At 43.9% G+C, this 19,873-nt stretch overlaps 1 protein-coding gene across 4 annotated transcripts in view; it reads right to left on the bottom strand.

Annotated features, from left to right (window-relative positions):
• The window catches only part of FRY (FRY microtubule binding protein), a 425,213-nt gene that overhangs the window by 325,911 nt on the left and 79,429 nt on the right, over positions 1-19,873 (bottom strand). The window contains exon 2 of one of the 4 annotated variants that reach the window (XM_047755896.1): positions 656-828. Coding sequence is in view for 3 of the 4 variants with exons in the window: in XM_047755892.1 (XP_047611848.1) it covers positions 656-860 (205 nt within the window). In the remaining variant the exon portion in view is untranslated. Of the gene's footprint in view, positions 1-655; positions 906-19,873 lie in introns of those variants that run through there. The other 3 variants (XM_047755892.1, XM_047755890.1, XM_047755891.1) reach the window with 3 other exon arrangements.

Raw genomic sequence — 19,873 nt, 5'->3', positions numbered from 1 at the left:
CCAGGGATCCTGCACCAGCAATACCTCGGTTCACTGTCTCGAGTATCTTAGACCCTCTGCACCCCTGGAATATCAGGCATGGACATCTAAAGCCGCCACCAGAATCTCTTTATCGAGATTGAAATCCATGAGTCTTCTGGCCTCCAGTACAGTTCACCATTCACATTGACTAACTGAGCTCTTTACTACAAATGGTTTTAGGCTCTGATGCAAGGCAGGAATTTGAAGCATGCATTCGAGTATTTAATGGTGTTAATTGCTGGTGCACACAAACCTCAGCCTCACTCAACAATCCAATAATCTTGCAAAATAAAGAAAATACACCAGAGAGTGAAATGCAGCATGAAATTCTTCAGGATTGCAAGCAAAGCAGTTCCCCGAGCCTGCTGCTCCTGATAATCGAATAACCACCTATGTGCAGACCCTTAAAGACGTAAAAATAAGTAAAGAAAATAAAAGATAAAAGATGGGGGTGCTTTCAGATGGAAGACTCGTTCCAGTTTTTACATTCAAACATGTTTGGATGCGGCTCTGAGCTCTCAAGCCTGTCCCAAGTTAACTTTAAATGTAGCACATCCGATCCTACCAAATGAACACCAGTCCTTGTCGGTCTTTCTTTTTTAAACTGTCAGGCATCAGTTGAAAGAAATCCTACCTGGAAATATGGATGGTCTCTTTTTCGGGCGCCTCAGGTGAATGGGTTCCAGGTTTTTAATGTTTCTCTGCAGTCTTCCTTTAATGTCATTTCCTACGAGTAATTCAGGTGGCAGGCTGCTCCGTCTCGATGATTTATAATCATTTTGAGATGAATTCAGTTTGTTCTTCGTTCTGGAATATAAATTGCTGTCATCAACTGCCATGGCAGGAAATACATTTGGTGTTCTTAACAAAAATCCAAAAAGTCAGACCCAGCGGCAGCCGCCGCCACCACCGCCACCACTGCCGTCTCCGCCCCAGATTCAGATGTTCTCATGCTTTGCCCCACACTTGTTTGGGAAGCTTAGCAAGTTGATAGGCGTGGACTCGAACAGGTGTAGAATTACTAAGTAGCCCCTCCTCCCCACAGTTCATAGCACAGGGGAGGAGAAATCCAAAAAAAAAAAAATCATTAGATGCGGAAGACCGAGGAATTTGACCAGATGTGGCACGAGGGTAATAAAAGCAGTGCAATGGTTCCTGTGTGAAATGCCTGTTTGACTGGTGCAACGCCGCAAAGCAAACACAGCTTACTCTTTACGAACGGATACCTCTGCACATTGCAAGCCTGATTATGATTTCCCAGACTCTCGGAGATTTTGACAAAGTTTTGGGGAAACCTTTTCAGGTCTCCGGCTACCTTTTTGGTTCAACTCCACACGCAGACCAAACATCCGTCTTTATGAAATTCCTCATCTGGCAGGCAGCCCACTGGAAGCTGGCTGGACGAGGGACGTGAGAGATGGTTGGGGATGGTCAGGAAGGAACCCGTGGGGGGTGTGGACTGAGCAGCCGTGCCAGGAACCCTGCTCCCCACCCACCCCTTCCATCCTGTGCTCTACCTGGCAGATAGCATCTCCAAAAGCCCAGCTGTCTGGTGGCCAAGTCAGAGGTCCAGCACACGCGCTGCGACCTACAAGGGGAGGGCGCCTCCACTCAGCGAGCCGAAAGGAAACGCTGTGGCCCTCCCGGGAGTCTGCCTTGCTCTCCGCTCAAAGGGGCACCTGGCTTGGGAGTCTGAGAAAAAGCGGCATTGCCTGGATTCCTGCTCCAACCAGCCCACGTGTTCTTTCTTTCTCTTCTGGAGTTTGCATGTTTGTGTCTTTTGTTCCCTGACCCCTTGCTCTGTTTATGGGGAAATGGTCTGCCCTTTTTTCTTCAACTGACTGTGCAGAAATTATAAACTCTATCATGTATGCTTTCATGTCCCAGGACGGTGTCTCCCTGACCCCCTTCTCGTCCATCTCTGTGCCTCTGCCTCTGCCGCTGCCCCTGCCCCTGCCCCTGCCCCTGCCTCTGCCTCTGGCTCTCTCTCTCTCACACACACACACCCCTCTCTTCTGCTCTGTCTGGTCGCAGGGTGAGTCAAGATGAAGATAAGATCTGCATTTTCTCTTTCCAGTGCCTGGACTCGGAAGATACATAACATTATAAAGATTTAGGGGGTGTTTCAGAAATCACTGTTTACTCTGGTTTCCTAGATGCCAAATGGGTTGTATTAGGAGGTCGAATTTAGGAGCTGGTCTCTTCACCTAATTGAGGACACACTTCAACACGAGGATAAGTTTCATTTTCATTCTCTTTTTCCCTTTCAGCAACAGGTCTTCAAACTATAACAGATTTTTCTGAAAAGTATTTGTTACAAGGATGTCCAGATTAGGGTTGCATTGTCACCTATAAATTATACTTACAATCCAGCAATCTATTTTACTTACTAGGTTATTAGTTATTTCACTAATTCTGAGAAGCCCCCTACACCTTTTTCCTCACAGGACTTAAAACTAGTTTATCAAGTGGGAACGTACCATAAACTTCAAAACAATGGGTGGCTTGTACAAAACTATTTTGAAAAGCCCATAAGCTTAATGAAAACACACTTTTTTCCCCCTAGTAAAGAAATCAAAAGTAAAGCATCCAAGTTTGAGGTCATGATTTAATAAGAGAAAAAAAATACATTTCTATAGCGAAAATCTCAAGAACAGTGTCTAGGTTTCAAACATGTACAAGGGTGGAGCCTTAAGGCACATATTGCCAGATGCTAACAGGGGGGAAATTTAGCAACAAACAAGCAGAAAGTTGAGCCATTTAGTGACTTGCTTTCCCAACTTATGGTATTTGCATGGGGCTAAAAAAGAATGTACATGAGGTGAAATGGAGGCTCAGAGGAAAGGTGTTATTATCACATCCAGGGTGGAACAGGTACAGCTGCACCTTGAAGAGGCTGCCGCCAGCCTGGCGTTAAGTGCAGAGGCATCTGGAATGCATTATAATAATAGCTGTGGTTGACCGCACACTAAATACCAGCCAGGCTCTGCGCTAGGCTCCGGGCATGTGTTATCTCATGGATTCTCCCTAATCCCCCTGTCCTACAGATGAGCACACTGAGCCTGTCAAACACGTAGGAACTGGGGGAAAGGAGATTTGAACGTAGGTTTGACCTGACTCCCACACTTATGCCTAAGTCCAGGCTTTAAACCACAGCGCACTGAAAAAAACAAAGACTACACGACGCTAAAAACAAACGAAACCAGGCTGCCTTATGAAATGTACAGAGAGCATCTGAAAGAACTTTGCCTATTTTCCTAACCCAATTCTTGGTTTTAGGTGGGTCTCCACTGCATCCCCAACCAAGGGAGGGGTGATCCGGCTGACGTAGCTGACCCCCTCACCCCCAGCTATCAGGAGGTCCAGCTATCAGGAAGTCCTGGAGGTGCAAGGAAGGTAAGAAAAAGCAGGAGGAGACTTCAGGTGTTTGTTTTCATAATAAAATATTCACATTAAAATTCATTTTAGATAAATGTACTTTCCTGAGATTTAAATCATAAGAAAAAAAAAATCCTACCCTACGGAGAAGGTAGGTGCTCCTAATCTCCCAATTCTCTAAAAATAGAGAGGACTCGAGGGTTTCTGATAAGCTCCGTTTAATCCCCCTCCTGCCCAACTAGTCTCCACTGGTTGGAACTATGAACAGACATGAATCGAGTGCATTTAATATATTTTCTTAAAGAGAAAAGTGAGAACAGCTTGAATGTGCTATTATTCAAATTTTAGGTAATGAAAAAAGGACGGTTTTTATTTACTCAAAAATAGTATTAAAGTTGTGAACTTAAAAATGGAAACTTTTCTTTCAAAATATTTAAATTGACTGACAGCGTGAATGATAATCAACCACACACACACACACACACACACACAAAATGTAGCTTGGTTTGGGCTGAGCGAGAATATATTCCCAGACTCTAATGCGAAGTCCATCTCGCCCTCTTCACCACTGAATTCAACAGGCAAAGCTGAATTTCTTTTTGTTTGTTTGTTTGTTTGTTTTCTTTCAGCTTGTCAAAAGAATGATGATGCTATTGGGCCCTGAGCTAAAAGAAATCTTAAAACTTACAGCTAATTGAGTAATTTAAAATATATAACTGGACATCTTCTATTCCTACACTTTTGAATAACCATCATGTTTTAAGGGTTTCCAATCTCTTAAAAATCCATGATATTAATGTTGAATTATTAATAATTTGAATTATTCTAATTTCTTATCCTTTAAAAAGTTGTGGATTTCTTTTTCTTTTTCTTCTTTTTTGGCCATCCCATGGTATATGGAATTCCGGGCCAGGGATCAGATCCAACCACAGTTGAGACCTACGCTACAGGTTCCTTAAGCCACTGTGCCAGGCTGGGGATCAGACACACTGCTGATCTTGCTGTGCCACACCAGGAACTCCTGTATTTTCTTATTAAGCGATGTTACCATCTCATGAACATTTTATCCTTCCTGCTAATAAGACATTACCTTCTTTCTCCTAGAATGCTCAAAATATCCCATAGAAAGGTATTTCTTTGCTTTAAAACTATAATTTCCTTATGAATTCTGATAGTTGTTAGCACTGCTAAATTATTCGGCTTTTTGTGAGAAAGCTGCAAGTTGAGAAGTGTACAATTTTACAACTGTAACCCTCTTTCTCATTATCACCTTTCGAGACATGATCCATCAAGATTTGAGGTCTGTTAAGAGTCACCCAATTAATCAGCTTCCAAATTCCAATCTGACTCTGCTGTACTGTACATCCTGCGAATCGCTCTTATTGTTGAACTCTTTATTCAGTTTGTCAACTGAGAGGGTGCATTATTCAGTGGGGTGGCCACCAGGGGAAAAAAATCATTGTATAGAAGGTCAGAACGAAGGGTATCGCCCAGCCAAGCAGGTGCACTGACGCATCTCTTCAAGAGGCCACCAGCCACCTCTTGCTGCCACATACCTTTGCTTGGTGTTGTTGACACAATGCAGTATTATCTAGGGTGTGACTGTGGCTGAGGAACTCTTTTCTCAGCTCCTAAAAATACAACGGAGACTTTCAGGACTTATCTCATTAGCTCTCCCCAGCAATTAACACTACGGACCAGCCTTTCCCTCTTCCAATGCCCCTTGGCATCTTGGATGGGTATTTTCTCCTCTCCTTCCCTGTCTCTGGCAAACCCATGGACTGAGCACCTATGATGTGCCCGACCCTATGCATAGTCCAAGGTCTCTGCCCTCAAGAACCTTTTCATTGAGGAAAGGAGCAGCCCTATAACAAACTAGTTATTGCAACTCTGTGCAGAGGTGACATAAAAAGCCACGCAGTCAGCTCTTCCTGGTGGAGAGGCGAGTGGGAAGGGAAGGGTTTTCAGGGGAAAAGGACAGAGTGCATGAGGAAGGCGAAGGGGACCAGTGCAGAGGCATGAAGACGTGTCATCACACCAGATGTCCACAAAAGGGCAAGGACAGTAATCCCATTGCTACGCTGGGGCGTCACATGGGGCAAAAGTACAGACATGGGAAAAGTCAGATCAGGCAGTCCTAGCAAACAGGGAACTGAAGGAAAAACCATCAGTCGGAATTATTATATATTCCGTAAACACCACCACAAACTAGACATACGGAAGATAACCTCCTTTAAAAAATGAATCAGCATTAAAAAACTGGCTCCAACCTTTTCAAACAATTTGGTCATTTCTAACAAAATGTAAAAAAAAAGGCATGTAAAAAAAAAAATCTGGCTCCAGTAAGTAACCCTTCTCCTGAATCATCTTTCTTTATTCCAGAATCTATGCTCCAGGGATTTGTTGAAGAGACTCAAACACGTTTTTAATGTCATGCAGACTATACCTTTTTAAAAAAGCTTCAGAACCAGCTCTTCCTGGCTTGAAATCCAACTTCATTTGCACTTACATTCCTCTCAGCTCAATTTTGCAAGTCTCAGCAGAATGCCAGCATAACTGCCTGGCCTTTTCTCAAATTAAGGTAGGGCTTAAGGGCACATTTTTCTGGGCTTGTCGTCTTGGAGTTCTTCAGTGAGAAGGTACAACATAAACAACTCCTCCTTGCGCGACCCCCGACACAGCCCCACGGTCTGTGCTCATAGAAGAATCGAAGCTTTTCAAATATATTAGACAATGTAACCTCAAAAATGCGGTGGCTACAATCAGGTTGGCAAGTGCCTGCTGTAACTGAGATGGCAGCAGCATGAGTGGCATTCAGTAGACATTCTCAGCCATGATTGCAACTTTCATCTGTGTGCCAATGACGACGGTGAGTCCAAGCCATACCCCAAAGTGAACAGCGCCCCAGATCTGTAGGTTCAATTGCACAGCAAACGTCTCCTGGCGGGAACTCAGCTTGTCCAAAACGGACTCCTCCAAACCTCCAGGCCTGAATGTCTCATCTCACTGAAACAGCATCACCACTTGCCCAGTGACTCGGCTATGAATCCTAAAAGTACCCAAATGATGTCATGTTTACCCTTCAGACATCATTTCCTCCGTGTCCTTTTCTTTTTTTTTTTTAATTTTTATTTATTATTTTTGGGGGGCTGCACCCCACAGCATATGAAAGTTCCCAGGCGAGGTGTTGAATCAGAGCTGCAAGCCACAGCTGTGAGCCTACTCCACAGCCACACCAATGCCCGATCCAAGCTGCATCTGCAACCCACACCACAGCTAATGGCAATGCTGGATCTTTAACTCACTGAGTGAGGCCAGGGGTCAAACTCACATTCTCGTGGATACAAATTGGGTTCTTAACCCACTGAGCCACAGTGGGAACTCCTTCCTCTGTGTCTTTTTTTCTGCACCTCTGCAATCACTGCCCAGTGGTAGCTTTCATGATCTCCATCCTGAGCTATTGCTTCAGCTTTCCAACAGGTCTGGCTATCTCTCTTTCTTTTTATGGTCACACCTGCAGCATATGGAAGTTCCCAGGCGTGGGATTGAATCTGAGTCACAGCTTTGACCTCTACCACAGATGCAACCTACGTTACAACTGTGGCATCACTGGATCCTTTAACCCACTACACCAGGCCGGGGACTGAACCCACACCTCTGCACTGACCCAAGCCACCGCAGTCAGGTTCTTCACCCACTGCACCAGAGCAGGAACTCCGGGTCTGGCTATTTCTAATCTTAGTTCTTCAAGTGGTCTACCTTCACCACGGAATCTTGACTTTTCATATCTTAGCAAATTACCTCCGGCTAGCTCATGTTGCTCTTTAAGATACTGTTTGGACAGAGCACCTCTGATGGGCTCTGGTCCAGAGAATCAAGGCTAGTTCTACCCTGTATCTATTAATGCAACATAGGATGACTTTAGCTTTTCTGGCAGCCATAGATCTTTAAGTGTCTGATGGTTTGACCAATCAAAACACCCAAACTTCAACACATGCCTTGCTGTGAAGGAGGACCCACCAGTCCTAGACTGGGATGCTGACTTTCTGAAAAGCATCAGAGGTCTTTCATGCTGCCTCCATGAGGAGGGTTTTGGTTGGGTTTTTGGTTCTTAGATCCAGTACTTTGCTTCTCTCCCATGTCTGGGGTTTTGTTTGGGGTGAGGGAAGAGCAAAAAGGGTAATCTTCAGAGCTTCTTTTAATCATTTGTATTCAAAAAAGTTCCTTGGCTGAGAAATCTAAACTTATAAGTTTTGTATTTGAACAAAACAAATAAATCACTGTTCGCTAGGATTAGGCTATTTAATGTTCTGGTATCTTGATACTCTGAGCTAAAAAAGGGACATCATTTTTGCTTCTTTCGCTAATGTGTTGTGTGAATCAAGTAAGCAGTGGTTGCTATCCTTAGATAAAAGATGTTATAAATGCAAAAAGAGATAATAAATAACAGCAAGCTGAGAAATTACCTGTATTCATATCATGCTAGGTTGTATTATTCTGGCAAACAAAGTGGTAACTTTGTCATTCCAGTATGACTTACATAAAATGTTTTTGCCTAGAGGCTGGTATTCCTGCTTAAAAAAACAATCAACAAAATAAAAACAGAAGGAAACTTCCTTGACCTAATAAAGGACATTGACCTAACAAAGGACATTTACAAAAAACTTACAGACACTATCACACTTCAGGATGAAAGGTGAGCATTCTCCCTCTAGGATCAAGAACAAGGCAAGAATGTCGAGTCAACAGGCCCCACTTCAATTTAACATTGGTCTAGAAGTTCCACTCAGTGCAACTGGGCAAGAAAATGAAATAAAAGGCATCCAGATCAGAAAGGCTGATATAAAATTGTATTTGCAGGTAACATGCTAGCTTATGTAGAAAATTTGCTAGAATCTACAAAAAAGTTACAAGAACTATGAGTTCAGCAAGGTTGCAGGATGCAAGATAAATGCACAAAAAGCAACTGTATTTCTATTCTAGCAATGAAAAACTGGAAAACAAAAATAAAATGCTACACAACATTATAAAAATATGAAGTACTTAGGGATAAATCTGACAAAAAATATATTACTGAGAGAAATAAAAGAAAAGAAATAATAAATGGAGAGATATACCATGTTCATGGGTCAGAGACTCAATGTTGTTAAGATATCAATTCTTTCCAAATTAATCTATAGATTGAACATGATCCAAATCAAAACCCTAGCAGAATTTCTTTTGTAGAGGTTAACAAACTGATTCTAAAATTCATACTGGGAGTTCCTGTCGTGGCTCAGTGGTTAAGGAATCCCACTAGGAACCATGGGGTTGTGGGTTTGATCCCTGGCCTAGCTCAGTGGGTTGGGGATCTGGTGTTGCAGTGGCTGTGGTGTAGATTAGCAGCTGTAGCTCCGATTCGACCCGTAGTCTGGGATCCTCCATATCCTGCAGGTGGGGCCCTAAAAAAAAAAAAATTAAAATTCATACTGGAAGGCAAAGGATCAAGAATAGCCAAAACAACTTTGATGAAGAAAAATTTGAAGGATTAATAGTACTGATTTCAAGACTTTACCGAAATCTGCGATAACCAAGACAGTGGGGTACTGGCCTAAAACAGACAGAGATCAATGAAATAGAATAGGACATTCAGAAAGGGATCCCACAAACTAAAATTTGACAAAAGTGCAAAGCAAATTCAGGGAAGAAAGGACAGTCTTTTCAAGAAATGTTGGTAGCATAACTGGGTATCCATATGCAAAAATTAATTAATTAATCAGGTCTATATCTTCCACCAAATACAAAAACTAACTAAAAATGGACAACGGACCTAAACATAAAGTAAACCTACATATTTTCTGAAAAAAAATTAAGAGAAAACCTCTGACCCATAAAAAAAAAAAAAGGTGTGAAATCTTTTAGGCCAAAGAACTTCCAGGTCAGGATAAAAACTGGGTATCTTAGGTGGCTGAGGTGCAGCATTGCGAAACACCCACAGGCTGGACGAAACGAGCCAGTCTGAAGATTCTTCCCACAATTTCCAACACTGCTGATGTTCTTTGGACTTGCCTGTTCGAACCTTCCAGGTGTACGTGGCAGCATGAATGCCTGCAGTGGCTTTGGAGCAGGATCAAACACTGCACTGATTATTCAGGGGACACCTCCCATTTAATGAAAATATTTGAAATATCCTAGTCATGGAACTAGCTCTATTCTGTGCAAATTCAGGTGTGGTCAATAGAAAACCTTTATAAGTCACAGCCATTTAAATCACAACCTAGGGAGTTCCCTTGTGGCACAGTGGGTTAAGGATCTGGCTCTGGTAACTGCTGGGGGTTGGGGTCAATCCCTGGCCTGGGAACTTCCACAGGCTGTGGTCACAGCCAATAAATAAATAAATAAATAAATCCCAACTTAGCTTTATATGGTTAGCGTTTTTCAAAACGGCATATTGCTTCTTTTTTTTAGAGCTGAGCCTGTGGCATATGGAGGATCCCAGGCTAGGGGTCGGATCAGAGTTATAGACACTGGCCTATGCCAGAGCCCCAGCAACACCAGATCCCAGCCACATATGCAATCTACACCGCATCTCCAGCAATGCCGGACTCTTAACCCACTGAGCGAGGCCAGGGGTTGAACCTGTGATCTCATGGATATGAGTCAAATTCGTTTCCACTGAGCCACGATGGGAATGCAGTCATATTGCTTCTTAGGCAAACAAGAATAAAAATAAATTTCCCCCCAAGCTGACGTTAAGTGGAGAAAAAGATTTAAGAATAAGATTTAACTATCACAATGAAAAAGTCTGATCTAGTGGACAAAGAACTCTGTAACCCCAAATCATGTCTTAAATGCATTTAGAATATCTAAAAAAAAATAGGATGGGCCACGTAGGAGGCCGTGAAACAAATCTCAAAACACCAGTTTGTGCTTGGTTGTCATCCTCTCTGAGACATTCTCCTATGGCTCCCCGGGGAACCTAGGAGTCAAGAGCAAACAGCAACACTGCCTTTCAGTCTGAGGTTGATCATCGTATGCGCAGCAGATCCCCCCAGCCAAGCATTTCTCATCAGTATCTCCTCTGCCCCAAGCAAAGTGGCACTACCTTCATCTCCATTTGATACAGGAGGAAACTCATGAAGAACGCCAAGAAACTGCATGGGCCACTAGTTACAGCCAAGCCAGTTCTTCCTTTGATACCAAACTCTCTTAAAATATAAATTTCTCCTCGGAATCTTTGTTCCCCCACTAGCTCCCGTCGCTTCCCTTCTGTTTCTGTCTTCCCTCTCCTGGTCCTTTATCCTTATCCACAAATCATCTCCTTTGTCCCACCTGCATTTCTGGCTGCCCCCACCCCACCCCCACCCCCAGGAAAAAGGGACTGCATCAAATGAGAAATTTCAAAAGATGTCCCTTCTAGGACCTCCAGCCTCAGGTATGGAAGGGAGCCACCATTTTAGTTCCTTTGTCCAGGAATTAAAGTCCAAGTCAGAATTCCAAACATCTGGTTCACACAAGATTTTAGAAGGTGTCATGTTTGCTGACTCACTATTGAGTCCTAGGAAACTGTATCAAAACTTGGGGGGCGCGGGGGCGGGTGGGGCTTAACTTTTCAACTTTCTCAGGCTCTCCTATCACCTCAGAGAGATCTATCTGTCTCTTCTTCTGTTTACTTATTTTTATCATTTTCTGGATAAAAGATGATTTATTTTATAAATAAATCAAAGCGAGGAAAGGCCCAAGTGTCAGAAACCAAACTTCATATAAGCCAAACCAATATCCTGTAACTCTACCTCCATGAAATATAACTGCAAATGTATATTATTAACTCATGATGAAGAGCCAAAACACAGGCTCTTAAGACAGCTCTTGAAGCAGACCTATTTTTGATTTCTTGCATCAAATTCATCCTTCTTTGACTGGCTTTATAACTGCAATTAGTAATCAGGATTGAAAGGAAGGCAGATAATTTCATCATAGCTACATCTCAAAAAATTCCCTATTTCAGATTCTTTTTAAAATTCCTTTTTATGACAAAGGAAATATGCTTGTTGCAGAATATTTGGAAAGCACACAAAAATAACTAAAAGGGAGCAAAAAACATTTTAGAGCTTCACCAGTCAAGATACCCACGGTCAACACTTCGGCATATTTGGTTCTAGATTCCAGGCTTTGTGCTGCCACCCACTGCCCACCCAGATTGGGTCCCAGAGCTCCCTCTCATTTGGGTGAAAGGTCCCATGGGGTTGGGAGGGGCCAGTATCTCTGGAGCCACACGAGGGTGACGGAGGAGTGAGGTCATTGGGTGTACGGAAGTGGGGTGGAAGACACTGGTAAGTGGGGTGAACAGCTCTCCCCTGAAGGGCGGTGGCTACGCAAGATCCAGGGAACTGTGTCTGTGGGAAACTGAAGGCCCAGATTTACCTCATCCTCTGGGTTTTCGAAAGCAGCTTGAAACCCTGATTTGTGCGTTGAAATATCCAGATTTGCAAATGTTGGCCTCAGGTTTATTTTATTTTATTTGCTTTTTAGGGCCTCACTCGCAGCATAGGGAGGTTCCCGGCTATGTATGGCCTCAGGTTTTTAAAGACAGTGTATGGACCAAATTGTGCATCTGTGGAGGCCTCTAGTTTAACCTCCTTCCCTGGGGGTCAGGTTTCCACAGAACTTCTTGAGTCAGCGCCTTAACCCATCCTTTTCAAACAGCAGGCCTAGGGACCGAGCTGGGCCCAGGCGAGACACGTCTAGGAAAGTATGCAAATAACTGTCCTGCCTTGGAGGGTCACCTCGCCAGGGGCCACAGTGAAGATGCTTGCATCTTGCAGCAAAGAACCAACCCTACTTAACTAAGTGCATTCTCCAAACTTGGTTGAAGAGAGAACTTTCTTTCTTGCTTTCTGGGTAACAGTTACTATTAGTTTTCAGAGCTGAGCTTCTGCAAAACAGAAAGCTGTTTGTTAAAAGCCTCTTTGGGCGAGAGGGCAGGCCAGGGAGAAGAAACAAATAAGCTTTGAATCCCTGCCCGCTGTTTGCCAGGCGCCGCCTCCTCTACGGGAAGAGGCCTCCAGGCTCCGAAATCCATACACAATCAGCTCCTTTGGGACTTCCTGCAACTCTCAGCGTAACTACTCAGCATTGCTTCAAAGTCGACTACTTTCACCCGTGCTGAAGAAGACCCACCAGAGAAAGGTCGTTCCAAATAATTCCTAGCAGGCTCCAGAGTCCCACACCAGCCAAAGGAACTGTCTTTTTAATTATCATTTATCCAGGCAGGTAGAGCATTGAATTTTTTCACCCTTCTAGCACACACCACCTGCTGGAAGGGGGCAAGAGAAGTCAAAACATAACGATTTTTTTTTTTCCTACGGATTGTCCTCCAAGTAGACAGAAAATAACTGAAACGCACCAGCGGTCTCACTCCATCGGTACTTACTCAGTTATACGCACACCTGTCGTTTTCTTGTTGTTAAAACAAGTTTCTCCACAAAGGAGCAGCTATCACACCATCTTGACGAAATGCTACCCGAAGAGGGTGGTCAGGTTTTTTTCCATCTGTGACTGTTTGTGGTTTCACCTTGGTCTTTACGGGGACGTCGAAGTTTGACTGGTAATTTAATAAAAGCTGTTTTGTGGTTTCTCCCTTTTTCCACAATAATTCTGAAGTTCTCGAAAGACCAGCCACTGCCTCAGCCCAGCTTTTATGCCTTTGTTTGTGTCAGGCCTTTATGTTTCGTTACTCGTGATCTGAAAGGGCAGGTATCTGTAACTGCGGCATCTCTAATTCTCCTTTTCTACACGGAGAGAGAATCCTTACAGTAATGAAACATTTAAGAATTCTGGAAAATGTTAGAGTTTTGGAGAGCCTAGCACAGAATTCTCCGTGTAATTCAGACTTTAAAAATGGTATCTTTGGGAGTTCCCATTGTGGCTCAGTGGTTAACGAACCCGACAGGATCCATGAGGACGACGGTTCAATCCCTGGCCTGGCTCAGTGGGTTCAGGATCAGGTGTTGCCGTGAGCTGTGGTGTAGGTCACAAAAGCAGCTCGGATCCTGTGATGCTGTGCCTGTGGTGTAGGCCGGCAGCTATAGCTCCTATTCGACCCCTAGCCTGGGAACGTCCACATGCCTGCCACAGGTGCCGCTGTAAAAAAAAAAAAAAAAAAAAGAAAGAAAAAAAAGATATATTTATCAACTGTTACAAATGTTTCCTTCTTTGTTACTCTAGGAGAGGACCCATAAGAAATAAACTTCTTTAAATCACTTAATACAAAAACTTCTTGTACTGAGTTATCATTTACTAAGGTCACCTTCAGTATCCATGGGCCACTGGCTCCAGGACCCCCAACCAAAATCAACCAGTGCTCAAGCCTTTTGTAAAACACCCCAGTTGGCTGAATCTGTGTTTGCAGAACCCACGGATAATGGAGGGCCAGCTCAATATACCATATTAAACAGATATACAGATGAAGCTTCTTTTCCCTAGAAAACGCCTACAATTTAATTTCCACTTTGAAATACGAAAATGACTCTAGTGAATACCCAGATGCAACAATTAGCAGTATTTTGTAGTGTTTCATACTTACTGAGGGCGTGGGGGGTGGAGAAAGGCGCGGGGGGTGGGGGGGACCAGTGTATTAACCGCATTGTTAGCGTGAGGTGTGGGGCGGGTATGTGTGTTCACGGTGACTTTACTCCCTGCTGAGGGTGTAAGAGGTGCTCCCGTGGCTTCGGGTGACCATTTTTCCCCCCACCAAACAAGCTAGTCATTTGAATCTTCTTCTCACATCCTGTAGCTGTCAAACGCTCTTCCTTGACATGGATGCAAAGCTGTAATTTTCTACACGCACTGCTCTTTTTTTGGAGGAGGTATGTGGTTTTCAGTTTATGTGTTTTGTCTACATTCTTTGCACAGGTTTCTTCTGATGCAATGTTGCACGGGATATTTATTATTTTCCTAATCCTTAGCGGGCAAAAGGAGAAGCAGGAGCACGAATGTGTATGTGTGCACACGTCTGCATCTCTGCCCTGACCTCCATGTGTGAGCAGCCCGGGATGTTTAGACAGGTACTATTACCTGGGGGATGAAATGAATCAACCCTGGGTGCTCCTTCTCCAGTACTGGCTGTGTGTTCTTCAGATACATACAATTCAAAATCCATGCTGCCACCCCATTGTTGGGGTCACATCCAACTACGGGATGGATATTTCCATCCGGATATTCAGGATCACTGAAGGCTCAACCCGTCCAGAAATGCAGTCATCGTCATTGCTAAATTGCTACCCCTCCTGCATTTCTTGACCACTGGAGTTTCTAACTTGGGCATCATTCCACATTCCCTCCTCTCCCCGCCACCACCCTTGCCCGGTGCTGCCAATTTTACCTCCTCGAAGTCATCGCTTCCTCTGTTCCTGTCACCCCTGTCCTAACGCAGGTCTCCGTTAACTCTTGCCGAGACTCTGCAATAGCTTTCTCTCTGCCTCCAGGGCTCTGCCTCTCAAACAGGTCCCAATCACTGGTGCCAAAGGCTCCACTGAAAAGCCAAGCGGCGAGGTCATTCTGCTTCCGTTGTCTCCCTGGCTCCCTAGGTCTACAGGCAGAAGGGCAAGGCTGGCTGCATTCCATACCTTGGCACCACCAAGCCTCTCCTCCAGGCCCTGGTGCCCTTTGCTTCCTTATGCTCACCTCTTCCAGTCACCTTCTCTGCATCTGCCTGTTCAGCAACGCTCAGCTGCAGAGGCCACCATCCCTCTCTCCTCCCCGGCCCCCATCTCCCCAGATTCCATGAGGAAACTGTTGCTGGGAGTTCCCATCATGGCTCAGCAGTAATGAACCCAGCTAGCATCCATGAGGATGCAGGTTCAATCCCTGGCTGTGCTCGGTGGGTTAAAGATTGTGTGTTGCCGTGAGCTGTGGTGTAGGTCGCAGAGGCGGTTGGGATCTGGTGTGGCTGTGGCCGTGGTGTAGGCCGGTGGCTACAACTCTGATCCAACCCCTAACCTGGGAACCTCCAGATGCCCCAGGTGCAGCCTTAAAAAGAAGCAAAAAACAAAACAAAAAAAAAGAAAAAGAAAAAGAAAAAAAAACTTTGGCTTTTCCCAACTGAGCTAGTTGCCCCTCTGAGCTCCTTACTCCCTCACACGACTGGCTAGCACTGCCTTTTCTACACTGTTTTGCAATTATCTGTCCACGCGCCCGTCTCCCTTGCTAGCAGGCAACTGGTTTCTTACCCATCTTTGTAGCCCCAGTGCCTCGCCTAGTACCTGGCATGCAGTGGTGCTCAGTAAATGCCTGCTGGGCTGTGGAACTGGAGGTGCATCCTCCTGACTTCCTGGGTCACCTCTGCCTGACCCTGGACACGTGTGCTCCACCGAAGGCCAGGCTCCCGGGGCCAAGAGAGGGAGCAGAGGGAGGGGCCGGGAGAACGGTGTCTCCTGACTCCCCGCAACTTCTAGAGGCAGTTTGGGGCTGCAGGAGTGATATTTTCACACACTTCAACACACATACCTAACCAGTTGACATCAGCAAAAGAAAGGAAGTTAGAAAAAGAAAAATAAGACGAGTTCAAAGCCGACTGAGATATTATGCAGGTAAAAGGCAGGTCTGGAAGGATAAGACCTGAACCCTTGACTCTGACCTCCTAAGGTTGACTTTCCTGATTCACAAACGGCTCGGACATGACCATAAACAACTACCCTGGGTAAGTTTCAAAAGGAGGGAGTGCAAAAATAATCACAAGAAGTCTCTCTTTTTTTTTTTTTTAGGTTATACCGTAGAGATTATCATACTAAGTAAAGTAAGCCACAGAAAGACAAATATCATGGCATTGCTTATGTGTGGAATCTTAAAAAAAGAAGATACAAATGACTTATTTACAAAACAGAGATTCACAGGGAGTTCCTGTCATGGCTCAGCAGTTAACAAAGCCAATTAGCTTCCATGAAGACACAGGTTCAATCCCTGGCCTTGCTCAGTGGGTTAAGGATCCAGCATTGCCGTGAGCTGTGGTGTAGGTCACAGACGCAGCTCGGATCCGGCATTGCTGAGCCTGTGGTGTAGACCAGCAGCTACAGCTCCAATTAGACCCCTAGCCTGGGAACTTCCATATGCCACAGGTACGGCCCTAGAAAGACAAAAAGACAAAACACACACACACACACACACACACACACAACACACACAAAACCCAGAGATTCACAGACATAGAAACAAACTTAAGGTTACTCAAGGGGAAGCAGGGAGGGATAAATTAGGAGGTTGAGATGAGCAGATACATACCAATATATGTAAAACAGACCTACTGTATAGCACAGGGAATTCTATTCCATATTTTGAAATAACCTATAAGGGAAAAGAATCTGGAAAAGAATGTACACATACAACTGAATCACCACACTGTGCACTGTGAGTAGCACAAGGCTGTAAATCCACAACGCTTCACTTTTTAAAAAGTTATACCAAAAAAAAAAAAAAAAGAGAGAGAGAGAAAGAAGAGAAGAGAATTCTAGTGCTAATCCATGTAACTGACATTTAATTTAGATTCTAAGTGACACACCATAGATTTGGGCAAGGACAGCAGCCCCATTTCAAGGGATGAGGCAGGAAGATAAAGGGTCATGCTTTAAATACAGCGGGAAGAAGCAGCGGGCAGGCTGGGGGGTGGCACCCATGGGTCTACTATCGGTCACAGCGAACAGCATCTCCCTGGGAGCCTCCGTGCCCTTCTGGACGCACTGACCTCAGAACACACGGCGGGGCTGAGGTACGAACAGGATACCCACCAAGGGCTGACAGGTGCCACCATTCAATTCCATGCAATGCAACACATCTCCCGAGCTCTTTTATGTATCAGAAATGCAAGTCCAGAAGGTCTCTGGTGGCCTAGCAGCTAAGGACTTGGTGTTGTCACTGCTGTAGCTTGAGTGTGCTCTATGGCCCAGGGAAATTTTGTGTGCTGCGGGATAAAGAAAGAAAGAAGAGAGAAAGGCAGGCAGGCAAGCAGAAGGAGGGAGGGAAGGAAAGAAGCTTATAATCTCCTAGGCAACAGCTGACTCTGCACTAAATGAAGGTAAAGAAGGCCTTATCCTAGACCTCAAGGAACTCACCATGTGCTGTGACATGGCCTTTTTTTGGGTCTGGCAGGCAGATGAGAGACTATTAAACTGGAAATCAGAAGATCTGGGTTTGATTTCAGTATGTGGAAGGAAGGAAGGGAAAGAAATAATCCAGTGGTGAGAGGTCGGAATAAAAGAATTAAAAAATTTCTGAGCTTGAGGAATTTACAGTTTAATGAACCAGGGAGCACAATGCTACCTGACCAGATGGAACCTCCCGGCTACTAGAAAGCACAGCCAGGGTATACCTTGAACCAGAAGAAGTGGTGGGGGTGGGGAGAGATGAAATTTCATCATATATATTTAATGAACAATTGAAATAGAAAAATGAATATAAGCAAAAAAAAAAAAGGGTAAACATAATTTGTGCCAACAAATGAGCCAGTGTTTGTGCTGAATTTCACAAACACAAAAGACTGTGCTGTCTGTTCACCAGTTCAAAGGGGGATTATCTCTGTGCCACTTGGTGGGCAGAGCAAAACGAAATATGTTAGAGACCAAATGAACGTTAATGTATAGTTACATACAACTGCTGACCTGTGGAGCTTCTAACCACAAAAATTCAAATAAAGTTATAAGACGTACATCTGTTTTCAGAGAGAAAAACGCAGGAAGGAATACCTGGATTTCATTTTGAAAAGGCGCTGATGCAGATTACTTTAAATGAATTTCTTTAAATGAATTGCTTTAAATGAATTGCTTTAAATGAATTTCTGACTTATCAGTAACCAAGTGATTAGTAACTAGAGGGAAGAACATCTAAAAATCGGTTGAACTTTCGCAGGGTGTATAAAACATCGTGTTAATGACCTTGATGCTTCCCGGTAGGTGGGTTTCTCAGAGCTGGAGGAGGGAGCCCAGAGAGGTGGGACTAGCAGAGAGGCTAGAGGCCCAGATAAGTGGGAGTCTTGGCATAAATACGATACCCTTAGGCAAGAGTAACTCATTCTGCCTGGGCCATAGTATTTGCTAAATAAAAGCAATTTCTTATTCCGTTCTCTTTCAAATTCTACATCAAATTGCATGGAATAATTCTGGAATGAAAAACTGCGTAGGGCGAGTCAGGATATGAGTATTTTTGAAAACCCTTATGGCACTGTTATCTGATCTCTCAAAGAATGCTCATGTAATACCCTGATAAAAATAAAAATCAATAAAAGATGATAATCCACAAAGCATATAATCTCCTGGGAAACAGCCGCTAATGCACCATATAAAGATAAAGAAGGCATTATCCTAGACCTTGAGGAATTTACCACGTAGCATGAAATGGCTTTGGTCTGGGAAGCAGATGAGAGAATATTAAACTTGAAATCAGAAGATCTGGGCTTGATTTCAGTATGTGGAATTTATTAGCTGTGTGATCTGGGGTACGTGAGTTAACCTCTCTGAGCTGCTGCAGCTTCATCCCTAAAGCAAGGATGACAGCATTCACTATGCAGGAAGTGGGTGTGGGAGGGTAAACAAGATAATTCTCATGAAAGTCCCTAGACACAGGGCTGGGCACAGAGTTAGTCCTTAATAAACATCGGCTACCTTGGAATTTGGGGGAGCTGTGCTGACTTTTACAGGTAATTCCAGGTGACAACAGTAAAACGTCCTTTATCGTCATGCAGTGCAAAAAACAGGAATCAAAAAATACACTGAGAGGGACTGACAAAGAATTAATCTCTAAAATATATAAACCGCTCATGCACCTCAATATCAAACAAAACAAAACAAAACAAAAACAAACAAGCAAAAATCCCCAAACAACCCAATCAAAAAACGGGCAGAAGGTCTTAATAGACATTTCTCCAAAGAAGACAGACAGATGGCCAAAAAGCACATGAAAAGATGCCCAACATCACTAATTATTAGAGAACTGCAAATCACACTCCTATATATAAAAGAGATAACCAACAAGGATCTTGTGTATAGCTCCAAAAAATCAATTCACTATTCTGTAATAATCTAATGGGAAAAGAATCTGAAAAAAAATGAACATGGGTATATAGATAACTGAATCCCTCTGCTGTCCACCTGAAACTAACACAACCTTGTAAAGCAACCGTCCTCCAATTTTTAAAATTTTAAATAAATAGATATACCGGGCATCATTCTGCATAAAATGAAAACCACCCAGACAAAAGAGACACTTCAAGAAGGAGTGAAATTATTCCCATGACACAAACATGCGTCACTTTACACGAGATGCTCCCTCACAAGATTCCCTTGGGTGTCAGACTCCTCTGTGGGGGTAAACTGTGTGGGTGCATGTACACATGTCTGCATACACACGTGTGTGCACACCCCCATTCATCTTCCCACTTCTTCGTTCTCGAAAGAGCACCAATCTCCCATGGCAAATGAAAGGACTGACCTTTTCATAACCCTTTGTA

This window comes from Phacochoerus africanus, chromosome 13 (genome assembly GCF_016906955.1).
Source record: "Phacochoerus africanus isolate WHEZ1 chromosome 13, ROS_Pafr_v1, whole genome shotgun sequence".
In the NCBI taxonomy this organism is placed as follows: Eukaryota; Metazoa; Chordata; class Mammalia; order Artiodactyla; family Suidae; genus Phacochoerus; species Phacochoerus africanus.
This window is presented reverse-complemented; position numbering and strand designations above follow the sequence as displayed.